Here is a 13,298-nt window from a genome sequence, read left to right as displayed (position 1 = left end):
GTAAGAGGTGAAGTTCATCTTGTTAGAACACGTCTCCTTTCCTAAAAAATAAAATAAATAAACAAACAAAAAACCCCACCCTACTTCCATAGTACTTCTATTAAAAACGTGTTTACAAATACTTGTCTTGGTTGGATGGATAACCTAACAGGAGTAAGAAAATGTAACTGTGATATAAATGACCTTATTTCTTTTATAAATACATAGGCATTGATTCTGACATTTCTGATCTGAATAAATAGGCTCAAGGGAAGAAACTTTTTCATTCGTTTGTGGGTTGTTGTTTTTTTCCTTTTGTTTTGTTTTGTTTTGATTACCAGTGAGTTAAACAGTCAGTTGTTAATGAACTAGGACACTGTTCATCGTCAGGTACTGACCTGCCTCCTGTGTTCAGGGCTCCTCACAAACCAGTGGGTCTGACGTTGTCAGGTTCAGACTCCTGAACGCCTCAGATCTCCAGGACATCGGGACACAGACATGGTGCTTCAGGCCTGATCGCTGCAGCTGTAGATGGATTTATGCCTTGTGTGCAGCACCCCAGTGCTGACGGCTCCCTGTCCTGGGGCTAGAGGTCTGCCCTGCAGAGACAGCAAGTATTGTTCCTCAGTGTTATGCAGCGTGGCACTTCCTAGGATTATCCATAGTTTAGCCAATTAAGTTTCCTGTCAGATGGAAATTTTCCTTCTTTAGCCAAGACACAGTCACTGACAGTGTTTGTGCATTTGCTCTTGCATTTGTCTAACCAAGCCTTTCAGTTTATTATTTTTTTTCCCAACCTACTGCAATATTCCTATACACCACACCTAAACTTGTCTGCCCCTGCTGCAGAGGTTGTGGGCAGGGGATCTTTGAGGTTTAAAAATTGTGTAGGTAAGCTGGTGTGAATGCTGATTCTGAACCAAATAACGTGCTTCTGGAACAGCCTTTCCTCACATAGCCACCTCTGTCAACAGCACATCCGTGCTAATAGATGATGTTCTTAGTCGTTTCAAAACAATTACAAGAAAGAGATGTTTGTGCACATTTCTGTGGTATAGAAGAGTTGATTAGAGTTTGTTTTTTTAAAGAGAAACACATTGTTACATTCCTCAAATTTCATATCATCTGCAAATTTTGTACCTGCACCCAGAGCTAGTGCAAAGAAAGCTTAGTTGAGCCATTAGAAATGTACAACTTCTACTTGTGTAAGCTTTTCTTTCTTTGAACACAGCAGAAGTTCTTGTGATGTGGCTTTTGCATATTTCTAAGATTATGTGCCACTTTTACAGCATGATAATTAGTAGAAAGAAAAATAAGTCAAATATTGAGAAATAAGGATGTTTAGCCTCAGGAGACTGCCTTTTCCTTTGCTTGTACATCTAAAACCATAACTCAGTTCTTAGGCTGCAAGAGTTACAGAAATTGCAGAGATGCATGGCATGTGTTCAAAGGGCAGATTTTTTTTTGCTTAATCAAAGTTATATTGCCAAATTAAGTGACATGCAGATTCAGTACTGAGATCATGAAAATGCCTTGCTCAGATGCTTCTAATATTGCAGCAAGTCAAAACCACTGGGATATCAAGTGGGAGACAGCCCCAGTACAAGATTTTTTCCCCCAACTTTCCTGTGCAAAATATGGTAGGCAGAAAGGAAAGGTGAAAATAATGAAAAGTAAGCTAATAATGACAGTCCAAGAATAATGACAATGGCACAAGGAGGTATGAAAATATGTCCTTGTACAATGATACAATGCTTGTTAAATCCGGGTGGTCCAGTGGTTACCTCAGGGTGTTAAATATAGCGCCACTGATGTCAGTAAGTTTATCCACACAAAGGGCAAGACACAGAGAAGCCAATGTAATCTGGCACAACAGATTTCCCGTGTAATTTTCAGTCAAACAGATGCAAGGATGAAGAGAAAATCTTTTGAACCTCAAAGTCTTTGCCTTCAAGAAGTAATTGCCAGCTTACTGTGATCTGTACTGCCTAGGTTTCATGACACGGAATCCAGCCTTGGCTAATTAAAATTCTTCTGAACTCTAATGTGGAATCTGCAGAGAGATGTGCTATAAAAGAAATACAAGGGAATGAACGCTCAAGCTGAGAAAGAAATGGCACTGGCTGGGGGTGGCTGTAGAAAACCAGAATTTCTGTAACAGTTTTGTCCTCCTGGGTGGTGTGTAGGGGCTTACAGTGCAGTGGTCCTTTAGTCCCTAGTCATTAATCCTCCCTATTTTTCCCTCTATATTCTGTCTTTTTAGTTCAAAACTGCTGTGCACGTGCATATTTATTTACTGCAGATAAAATAATCTGTCCTGGTGTGCTACCCCTACACGACCTGCCAGGCTGTCACCTACCAGCAGGGCTCATTGTCTGGATATACTTGTTCCCTGGAAAGTCAGGCCAGTATTCTCAGAATACTCCAGCAAACAGTGGCTTGAAATCTGAGTCACAGACATAAATTTTCACTGTCAGGGGAAGCAACGAAGAAAAAATAAATTAATATTAACCATTATTATTCCATTTGCCTCATTCATGTTCCACTTTAGCATGCAATACTTGCTTTAACAGTCCTGAGAAGTGAATGATACGTTACAATGAGCGTAGTAGTTAATTTCCACAGTGCATGTGTTTATGCGTTATATATAAATACAGAATAAGAACTTATCTCTATATAGATGTGTGTAAATATCCAGATATTTGTGAGTTCATAGAATCATAGAGCAGAATGGCAAATGAATGGATTGAAATATTTGTGGGCAGCCCTGGATGACCTAAGAGCACTCTCTTTTTCCCTCTTCATGTTCTGATGTATCTCAGAACATACCTCTTGTGTTCTGTCCAATTTTGTGTTTCAGCAGTAACAGTTTGACTTCCTAAACCCCTACAGTAATCTTGTTTGGTTATTCCATGCTTCATTTCCAGCCATGAACTGTCTGCTGCTAAATATCTGCCATGTCTCACACCAAAACCAGCTGCATTTCTGCACCAGAAAAAGTGGTACTTGCATCTTTCATGTGATTTTGGCCTCGTCTATTGTCTTCCTAATTAAGATATATTGAAATGAACTGCAACAGAACTTGATTGTGGTGCTCTGGGAACCTGAGAGTTGCAGAGAGTATCAAGAATGGAGAGACTGTTGGCAGAAACTTTCAAGAGAACTACAAAAAAATGCATCCTGTATTAAAATGTTTTCTAATTTTGTCAGAATAACCATCAGGACAGAGGGATACTTGCTTCTGGTGATCTAGCAAACATTTAAATCAGGTGATTGGAGCGAGGTATAATAACATCTAATATTGTAGCAGTGACTATGGGGAATGTCATTTACAGGGAGAGCAACAACTGTTGAGTGTGAAAAAGAAGCCTTGAATCCAGACTTGCTGAAGAGAACCAAGAAGACGGATGGAGTCGCTGGCTGTGAGGCTAATTTTTAGATCAACAGAGATTTGAGTTGGAAACAACAATAAAGAATTAAATGTTAAATAATAATAATAAATAATAATTGGCCCTTTACTCAAAAAGGTTTGTCATTACTTATTTTGATGTTATGTTATGTATCCAATCAACTGAAAAGCAGTAGTTTGGAGAAAAATGACTGTGAGAGCTATTTCTGGAATGCACACGCACAGGAACTGACTGGATTAGAGAACAGAATCTAAGGCTGACACCGCTCTAATGAAACTCCATCGACACGCTATATTAATTTCTGGACATCTTCAAGAGATATTAGGAAACTGAAGGACTTCTATATAAACAGGAATAATATTAAAAGGAGGAAGGATTACCTAGTGAAGCAAATGCTGAATAATTAAAAGGATACAGCTTGCCTAAAGGAGAAACAGAATGATCTACAGCTCTGCGTAAGATATAAAATCCTTGGCAGTAGTAAATGAGATATGATATTTCATCTGGATATAAATATTAACCTCTGGAAAGAGTTAAGGAACATGAGGGTGTCTCTTAAGGGCTCCTGACAATCACATATTGAATTATGTGATCTATTATATGAAAAGAGAAGATCAGAGCTGGCGTTGGCTTTTAAATGCACCTTCTTGAAGAGCTGAAGCAATCCTATAATGCAGGTGGACTAGATGACCTAAGAGGTTTTTTTCAGTTATCCTCACCATGATTCTGCTCCATTCATCGTGTAAGTCCTGATCTTCCAAAACAGTGCATTAGAATTGCTTCATAGAATAATAGAATGGTTTGGGTTGGAGTGACCTTAAAGCCCACCTAATTCCAGCCCTCTGCCATGGGCAGGGACACCTCCCAGCTGCCCAGGCTGCCCAAACCCCATCCAGCCTGGCCTTGGGCACCTCCAGGGATGGGGCAGCCACAGCTCCTCTGGGCAGCTTGTGCCAGTGCCTCACCACTCTGAGTAAAGAATTTCTTCCCAATATCTAATCTAATTCTAGTCTTTTTTAGCTTAAAGCCCTTACCCCTTGCCCTATCACTACAGCCCCTGACAGTTTTGATAACTGGATAGTTTTGATTCAGGTCCGATAAAGGCTGTAAATCAACCCTGTCAATTCAAACTCATAATCAATTCTGAAAGACAAAAAACAATATGTTTTATTTTCTGTTCAAATGCTCCCTGGGATTTGCCTTGGGATCCGTTTCAGCGGAGCCCCGGTGAAGTTCAGTTGAGCTGTGGTATCTCCTGGGGTTCCTCGGGAGCACAGAAGAGCCCAGCTCCCTTTTCCATCATGTTGCTGAGAACAGGTGGCCTCCTCGGGGGTCACCAAGTATATTTAGGGCTGAAATTGGAGCGGGCTGGAGCCAGATTGGCTGTGCTGGCCACATGCGTAATTAGGAGCTGATGTACCAGGCTCGCTCTCGCCCAGCACTGCTCAGGAGGGAAGACTGGAGAGGCTTTGCTCCTAAGGATATTTACTAGATGTTGCTGGTAAGGATATCTAATCACATTTGGCTTCTTTTCCTTAGATTAGGATCTAAAGCTGTTTCCTGACTCTGTAGTTTCGGAAATTAGCCGTTGTGCCTTGCCCATGGGAATCAGATTTTCTGTCTGGCCGAATAACTGACTGGTCGGAAACTGCAGTGAGAGAAAAGGGCCCAAAACTGGGTTTTGGAAGTGCAACTGAAGGTTATAATCGTGACAACTTGTACAGAGAAGTTCCTTATGTGCAAGTCCCTACTGCTCTTGCACAGTTGTTCATAAACTTTTGCCTACTTTATCATAGGATGTGCCAATTTTTGACTGAGTTATTCTTCATTTATTTTATTAGATAATATTCTGCTTTTTTTTTTTTTCATATTTTTTTTTTCTCAACATATTGGGACTAAAAAGGGACAGTATCCTATGTTCCTATATTTAACCTGCATTACTAGACTTCACTTGCCTCAGAAGGAATTGCAGTTTAGCCAGCTAAACAAAACCCCCCTGTCATTTGGTAGTATTAGCTTACACGGCAAATATCTTTGGACTCAGGAACAGCTGTTGCAAAGCCTCATCCCGTACCGACATTAGAAACGGGGCTATATTCCCTGGTGGAAAATTGTAACTGTGCCTCACAGCAAAATCATTGTTAATTAGTTCATTTTGGACAGTAATCTGTACTTTGTAATTCAGCCAATTCAGTGGATTTTTCATCTTTTCCAGGTCTGAAGAAATATAGAGAAAAAAGCCACGGGATGTAAAAAAAAAAAAAAAGAGCACATGCATAGGCTAATGCTGGGAAAAGTGAAATTGCCTGATTAACATAAGGGCACTTAAAAATTATTTACAATCTTTTTCTACACTATATTTCTATTTGTGAATTAATATAGCAGAATATGCAGATAAAGCTCCCATTTATACAAAAGTTTTAATAATGCAACCAAATTGTACAGAATAGTCTCAAAGAAAAATCTTCATATGACTGCTGTAATGGAAAAAAAAATCAAATCATACTTCAAGAAATCTCTTCCTGTATTTTTTTTTTTTTTAATATTTTCACTGAATTCTAGTATTAGTGTTACAACTATTAAAGTATTTGTCCAAAATTGTAACTGATATTGGTATTGATACTTACTCAGTGTTTCAAACCTAATTCAACATTTTCCCATAATGATCTGAAACAAAGTAATGGCAGATCCCAACTTTAGTTCTTTCTGTTGTTCAAGTTCTTCAATTGATCAGCCAATAACAGTGTAATAATTCTGCTAGTTACTGTGACCCATGCACTTTATGAACATGACAGGTTGCTTTTCACTGTCAGTTGTGGGCTAATACTGTATATTCATACTTTCATCCACTGCATGACCAGTGAGTGGGGGAAAGACAGAAGAATACCCTCAAAATGGAGGAGGAAGAATATGAGGAAGTTGTGGAGGTAAGAAGAAAATCTGAAAGTTGGATTAATTGTTTTCTGCCTTGTGAATGATTATATTAACTACTTTAACAAGACACTGCTCATGAGCATAGATGGTTACTTCTGATTGCTCTCTGAAGATTAGGGTTTGATTAGATATCTGCTAAATGGTTTGATCAGTAAAAAACAACAACAACAGCATAATGTTGCTCTCAGTGGAGCAAAATCTTTCTGGTTCCTGTCATAGTTTCTGCATTTAAAAAAGGATTGTAACCATCCCACACCCCCATCACGAGGTTTTGTGGTTACACTTCTGCATAATTATAGATGCAGGGGGCCATCTCCTTTTCCCCCTGGCTTGCCCTCTGTCATCCAATCCATGCTAGAGAGGATGACTTTGGAAGCCACTGTCTAGCCTGGCTTCTGTCTGTCTGCCCACTGCAATGCAAAGATAAAGCAGTTTTTCCCCTCCAACATACTATTGACCAGTAGTGCACTTAGTCTTAGAAGCTGCAGAGATGGAGCTAAATTAGACAGACCTACACCTGTGCAGGTATCTGTGGAGTTGCGTCAGGGATTCATTTGCTGTTTGGGCATTTAAACTGACAGCTATACACCTAAGTATTTAGTCTTAATGATGGGATTAAAGGAATCCCAAGGAACTAGAGAAACTATAGTTTACTGTTATGAACAAATGCTGTGGGAATATACAAGGTGAAGAAAGGTCTTGTTACTTTCTTACCATCTGACATGAAAATTTGTATCAGTAAATGTATCAGTTATTCTAACAAACCGCTTGGCTCTTTGAGGAAGAAAATAAACATGAGTTGCAGACACATGTCCCAGAACTCTTATTTCCACACCAAATTCAATGGGTTGCTGATTTCAGGCGGTATAAAAACATTGAGCCCTTGCTGCCAATTTCAAAACATTTAAATAATGAATGAAGTCATACAGTTTGCTAGTTGAGTTAGTTAAATATGTATTGGGAAATAAGACCATTGAAACACACACATGTTGTACAACCTAGTCAAAAAGACACTAGTTCTTCATTGTTTCATATTATAAGGTTATGACTATGCTTCCTGAGCATTGTGTGCGCTCTGTAATAAAATGTATATTTATTTGTTGTCAAAGTTCATTTGTCGATACTGGACTTATTATATGTCAGGCTTTATGTCTGCACAGGTCTATTTAATCTTTTATTTATTTATTTTAATTTTTGATTACTGCCTTCCTGTGAGCACATCGCTAAGGCAGACCAGGGTTGTGTAGTAGCTTCCCCCAATATATTTAAAGAGAGAAAGTAAAGAGGAACAATAACATCTGGTATATCTTAAAGCTAATTAATCCTTTCCAGATTTTTTTTCAAACTATATGCATCCTCTATTTTAAACCTATATGAATTCTATCAGAGATTTGTCTTCAGAAAGGGTAGAATGTTATGGTTGAATAATGAGTGGCTGAGGCAATGCTGAGGATTTTAAGATACTGCATTTCCCTTCTCTGGATTTGTTAGTCTGCACAGGACACTGTAGCCGCTTGTGATGTACAAAAATTAGGAAATGATGCAAACCTTTTAGTGTTGAATAACTGAAGAATTTGGGGAAGGTGGTTCAAACACCTTACAGGGTCAGCGAGCAGAAACTGCCTGAAAACAAAACTAAGAGATGGACTGCAAAGTATCAGCCAGCTACGTGAACCTGGCCTGAAGAACAACTTTGTGAAAAGGGCTTAAATTTTAGTCAGATGTTTAATGGATTGATTGAAAGAGCTTTTGGTTCCTGCAGTTTAGGCATGTGAACTTGAGCAAACGATTGTTGAGGAGATTTTCAAAGGTAACATGTTAAGTTTTTACCTTGCTAAAGGTAACCACAGTTAACTACCTTTTCAATAGGTTAAATACCTTTTCGATAAAACTGCTGCTCGCTCCCACAGCAACACCTTTACCTGGTTTCTGTCAGGTAATCAGTGTGGCGGCGGACTCGGCCCTCAGCACCGCCGCCATTTGCCGCGGCGCCATAGCGGGCTGCCGGGCAGGCGGGATGGCGCCATCGCGCGGCCGCCATTTGCTGTGTGGCCCAGGGACGGCCTCGGCAGGGCGGCTGCGGGCTCCCCGTTGGGGCTGAGGCTCTGCCTGCCACAGCGCCCAGCCTTCGTCTTTCCTAGGGGATCCGTGCTCCGGCAGGTCACGGAGGGGCAGTGCAGGTTGATAAAGGGAGATGTGAGCAGGACTTGCACCGTCAGGGAAGAGAAGAGTTGACAGTGCCGTCATGAGAAACGAGAGCCTGAGGCACACATGGCAGGGAGGGAGTGGAAACCCTGGTTAAACAGGGGATGGGGGCTGGCTGTCAGGATGGAGAAGGCTGGAAGCTTGTGGCAAAAGGAGGAACGTTCTTGCTTCACCTGCAGATCTGCAGCTTCAGAGTGGGTGTAGTGCTCTGGGCACTTCATGAGGCAGCTGGAGAAATCCTCACAGATACAGCCCTTGTGCTCAGGGATGGCCTTAATCATCCCAGCGCCTGCTGGAAGGGCTCTGTGGCTGCGTGCAAGCAGTCTAGGAGATCTCTGGAATGCATTGAAGATTCAGGAACATACAGAAAAAATCCAATCGTTAATGCAAAAATGTAAAAGATCTTCAATATCATCAAGGATAGGTACCTATGAACTACAGCTGTGTTTCTCCAGAAGTGTGTTTTTAAAACAGTCCTTTTAAGAGAAGCTACAACTTACTATTCTGTATGATCTGGCCTAACAATGATTTTTTTTTCTCCTTTGTTTACTAGTACTACATTGAGGAGACAATTATTGAGGAGGGTGAACCACATGAGGTAAAAGTTCCTGTGAAACTGCATGTGATCTATATATGCATGTAATTAATATGTAAAACTGAACTAGTGACCTTCTGTGTTCTGAGGATTCATTTTTGATAGCAAGCAGACAATTATCAGTGAACAGTTCCTTCTTAAATCCTTTATTTCCTCTCCAAGACCTTGTTGTATACTGACCAAGAGGACTTCTAGCTTGTGCAGGGTATCTGTCCTATCTGTTTTCTGGACTGCAGTTGGGATTAGACTTGGATGTGTGCAATTGCCACCTGCCACTGTTTGGTTTTCATCAGAAGGAACTGTGGATGTGTCCGTCAGGAAACGACTATGCTTGTTTTTGTTCTGCACTGTGTCATCTGCCCAGCAGCTAAATTTACACAGGAGCTGACAAAATGAAACACAGGTTTCATTTTTTAATGAATATTAATTAATTAATAATGAATAATGAATTTTATTTTATTTATTTAATATTTTTATTTTTTTCTTGTTATTAACAAGAAAAACAGGCTTTAAAAGATTTCTTAGGTAACATATTGAAAAACAAACCAACCAACCAACCAAACAAACAAACAAAAAACCCCCCAAACCACACAATTATTAGTGTTAAAGATGAAAGATGAACAGAATTATTGAGGATGTGACTAGATATGTATATATGAGCAATAGGGACATGCATGCATTATATGTAACATTTTTAGGAAAATAAATACATAAAGATTCTGCCTGAAACCAGTTTGCATATTAGTTCTTTTCCCTTTACTTGTGTAATCTAACTGTGGTCATTTGCAGATTTTTTTCATGTCACTGGTAACAAATATTTGAGTTAACAAGGAGTTATATTATAGATTATAGATTATATAATCTATAATTATAGATTATATAATTATATAATATATAAAAATTAATATAGTATATATTATATTTTTAATACAAATATAATAAATTCTTTGGTATGCTACTATGAAATATTCTTTATGGCATAGACTTACGCTGAAACAGAAGCTTAGTGGTTCACTTTATGTGTGTTTCCTGACAAACAAAAGATCTGTTCCCAAAGTCTTCCTATAGTTTTAATTTAACAAAATATAATTCAATGAATACTGTTTGAGCAAATAGACTAGGACTATACTTTTGAAGAACATCATATTATTTTTAAGATGAAGCCAGCCATTGAATTCATCAGGTGTTTTAAAATCTGTAGCCAGACTGGATTTAAAGGGAGCAATTGCATGATTATTTCTGTGTCTGATGTGTATCAGTTTTTGAAAACAGTATTGTGGAATGGTGAGTTACATATGAGTATGAATATTTTCCCAATAGGAAGTGTCACTGTTTTTCCACTTTGTAAGTGGTTTCAGAGTAGCAACTGAGCATCCTTGTATATGCAGAGGAGGTGGAAAATTATAATAAAATTAAAATATAATTAAAGTAAAATATGATAAATATAATAATGATAATAAAAAGATTTATAATTGCAAAGCAAGTAATTTTTTCTTTATTCCCAGGTGATCACTGAGATCACTGAGACCACTACCACAGACTTCACAGGTCCTAAAACCGTCACATATACTGTTGAGCATGAAAAACCTTCCGTTGAGGATGCAGCACCTCCAGTCAGAAAGAAGACGATACGGACAAAAGTGGACACATCTAAGTTTTTGACACCTTATCTGCAACACAGTAATAAAATGAAGGACCTGTTCAGTGAGGTAAATTGTCCCATGTCTTTTATTTGTTTAGGAACACCAATATTAAAAATGTTTAATAGGTATTGTTGCAAACCTTCATGCTATTATTTTCGCTACTTCTGTATTTCACTTCATGATGTGTACTAGTGCTATTTGCCTGGAGCAGGAAGTTTCCTTCTTTCAGTTAACTCATGCCTTGCCCATTTCCTGCTTAGGTGCATTAAGTAATTAAGCACAAAAAGTAGCTTGAGGCAGATGTCTGAATATCTTCGTAGATGTCAGTTAATAGGACTCCCGCACTATCTGACTTGGATACTCAAGTAAAGATACAGAAGCCCATGTCTATTGGAATGCAAACCTTAATATTTTTATAGTAGTATATTTCTCTACCCCTCTATGCATCAAATAAAAATTTTTGTATGTTGGAACAAGTACTTACCTAAATTCCTGGTATGGGAAACTAAAGTCCAGTAGTTCAGTACTGTACTGTGTTTTAACGGGTGGAAAACAACTGCACTGCATGTATGTAAGATGGTGTCAGATCCTTTTTCCTAAACCTTTATGTATGTTACTCACCAGTGTTCATTGTTAAAGGGTTATGTGAGATCACAGGTCTAGGAATGCTAGGCTCACACAACAATTCTCTTTATCTTTGGTTACTGAAACAAGTAACTGTATATTTATTAAAACCAAACTCCTAATGAGAATAAACTCAATTAGAAGTGATCCAAAACAAGCTAAAGATAGAAATGGATATTTTCCATTGTGTCAGATGGAAGAAAGTCAGTTGGTTAAAATAAGCATAACTCTGCAAATGTAATTGAGTAATGCCAGTTTGTGTGAGTCAATGATCTGTCCAAAATTCCTACACTAACCAGATGAATACATCTATAATTGTTGTTTACATTTCTGCCAGAGTTTTAAGACATGTCTTAATTACATTTGTCATTATTTTCTTTCAGAACAAGTACAAAGAAAAATTTAGAAAAGAAAAAGGAAAGCCATATGCTTCCACAATTGATACCCCAGAAATTCGGAGAATCAAGAAAGTGCAAGACCAGCTCAGTGAGGTAGGTATCAAATGTCATAAGAAAAAAAAAAACATAGAGTAGTAAAGAAGCCAATTGAATCATAATTTTAAATGTTAGATAAGAAGTGATAATTTTTTTGATAATATGCTGATGAGGCAACCTGAATGTTTAGCAGAAACTGTCAAGATTACAAGAGCAAGGAATACAGAGTACATGACAATCTGAGTTCTGTGATGTAGATTGGAATTTAGGCCTTTCAGTAAGGGAGACGTGATTATTCCTGACCAGTGGAATAATAGTCCTGTTTCATTGTGGAGAAAGAGGTTTGAAAAATACAGACAAGAGATGATGGTGATGCTGATATTATTGAATTTGAAGATACAACACAGTATGTCCTGCAGTCATCGTGGATGATATGCCTGACAAATTTTTGTTGAGGTTAAGTTGAGTGCTGGGTGAATAGCCATAGAATTTTACTTCTAACATGTTTAAACATCTTTGTTTTCATAAAGCAATGGAAAGTCAGTTCATAAAAACTGGAAAAAATGATACTAAAATTCTCCAAGTGTTGCAAAATGAACTTCTGTACATCTCATGATTTAATATTGGGTTTTCCAAGGTGTTTTGCTCCTTCTTTGTCCCCTCTGTGTGAATCTTAATGATTTACTTTTGCAAGCTAGCCTAGGCACAATTGCCCCACTGATGCAATGCTTAAAGTTCTGGAAGCTAGCTCCTCCTCCTCCTCTCTTTTAAGCAATTCCAGTCTCCCTTTCAGCAATACACTCACAGTTTGGGAAACTGAAAGCTGCCTACCAAAGCATCTTAATTCTTTGTACAGTGAATAGGGAGAGTTAAGTCCCTAAGAATGGCAATCCCTAAAATTTAGAGGGGAGACACCTAATCTATCCGGTGTTCAGGAGCTGAGCATCCACTAAATTCTATTCCACTCCTGATCTGGGATATATTGAGGAATGTGGTACAGCAGTCCACGCACCAATGCTGACTGACTGAGCCTGCTGTCAAGCTGGGAGTAGTATAACTGCATTAGGATCATTTTGTGCCCAAGATTGCCATGGTGGTGTGGCTATATTGCTTTTGGAACTGCAGCTAGTGTATGGTCCATGGTAATGGACTGTGAAATTAAGACATACTATGTAGCATGGGGATCTCTCTATCTCGTTATGCAGGATGGAAGTACTCTTGGAAAGAGCTCTGTTTACAGCATTACAGAAGGGCACTACATCTCACTTGGGTTCACAGCTCTTGACAGAGTCTCAGAGCTGCTTTTCTTTCTTGGTTAATTCGCAAAATAAATTTGTTTCCATAGGTTTTATTTCTCAGCGACAGCTAGTCCACGGTAAAGGTTAATCACATACATGTACCTAAATGCTTTACTGAATTCAGATTTGGGCTGTTTGCAGTATTAAGTGTTCAAATACTGATATTCTGCTTTTTT

General features: G+C 38.6%; 1 protein-coding gene across 23 annotated transcripts in view; it reads left to right on the top strand.

Annotated features, from left to right (window-relative positions):
• The first annotated feature begins 4,800 nt into the window (after positions 1 to 4,800).
• The window catches only part of NEB (nebulin), a 118,564-nt gene continuing 110,066 nt past the window's right edge, over positions 4,801 to 13,298 (top strand). For 11 of the 23 annotated variants that reach the window (XM_084288871.1, XM_084288872.1, XM_084288852.1 and 8 more), the window contains exons 1-5: positions 4,803 to 4,890; positions 6,251 to 6,316; positions 9,082 to 9,126; positions 10,629 to 10,832; positions 11,774 to 11,881. In XM_084288871.1, coding sequence (XP_084144997.1) covers positions 6,284 to 6,316; positions 9,082 to 9,126; positions 10,629 to 10,832; positions 11,774 to 11,881 — 390 coding nt within the window. In that variant the 5' untranslated portion in view covers positions 4,803 to 4,890; positions 6,251 to 6,283. Of the gene's footprint in view, positions 4,891 to 5,611; positions 5,639 to 6,250; positions 6,317 to 9,081; positions 9,127 to 10,628; positions 10,833 to 11,773; positions 11,882 to 13,298 lie in introns of those variants that run through there. The other 12 variants (XM_084288864.1, XM_084288865.1, XM_084288856.1 and 9 more) reach the window with 3 other exon arrangements.

This window comes from Netta rufina, assembly GCF_964035555.1.
Source record: "Netta rufina genome assembly, chromosome: 6".
NCBI classification, from domain to species: Eukaryota; Metazoa; Chordata; class Aves; order Anseriformes; family Anatidae; genus Netta; species Netta rufina.
This window is presented reverse-complemented; position numbering and strand designations above follow the sequence as displayed.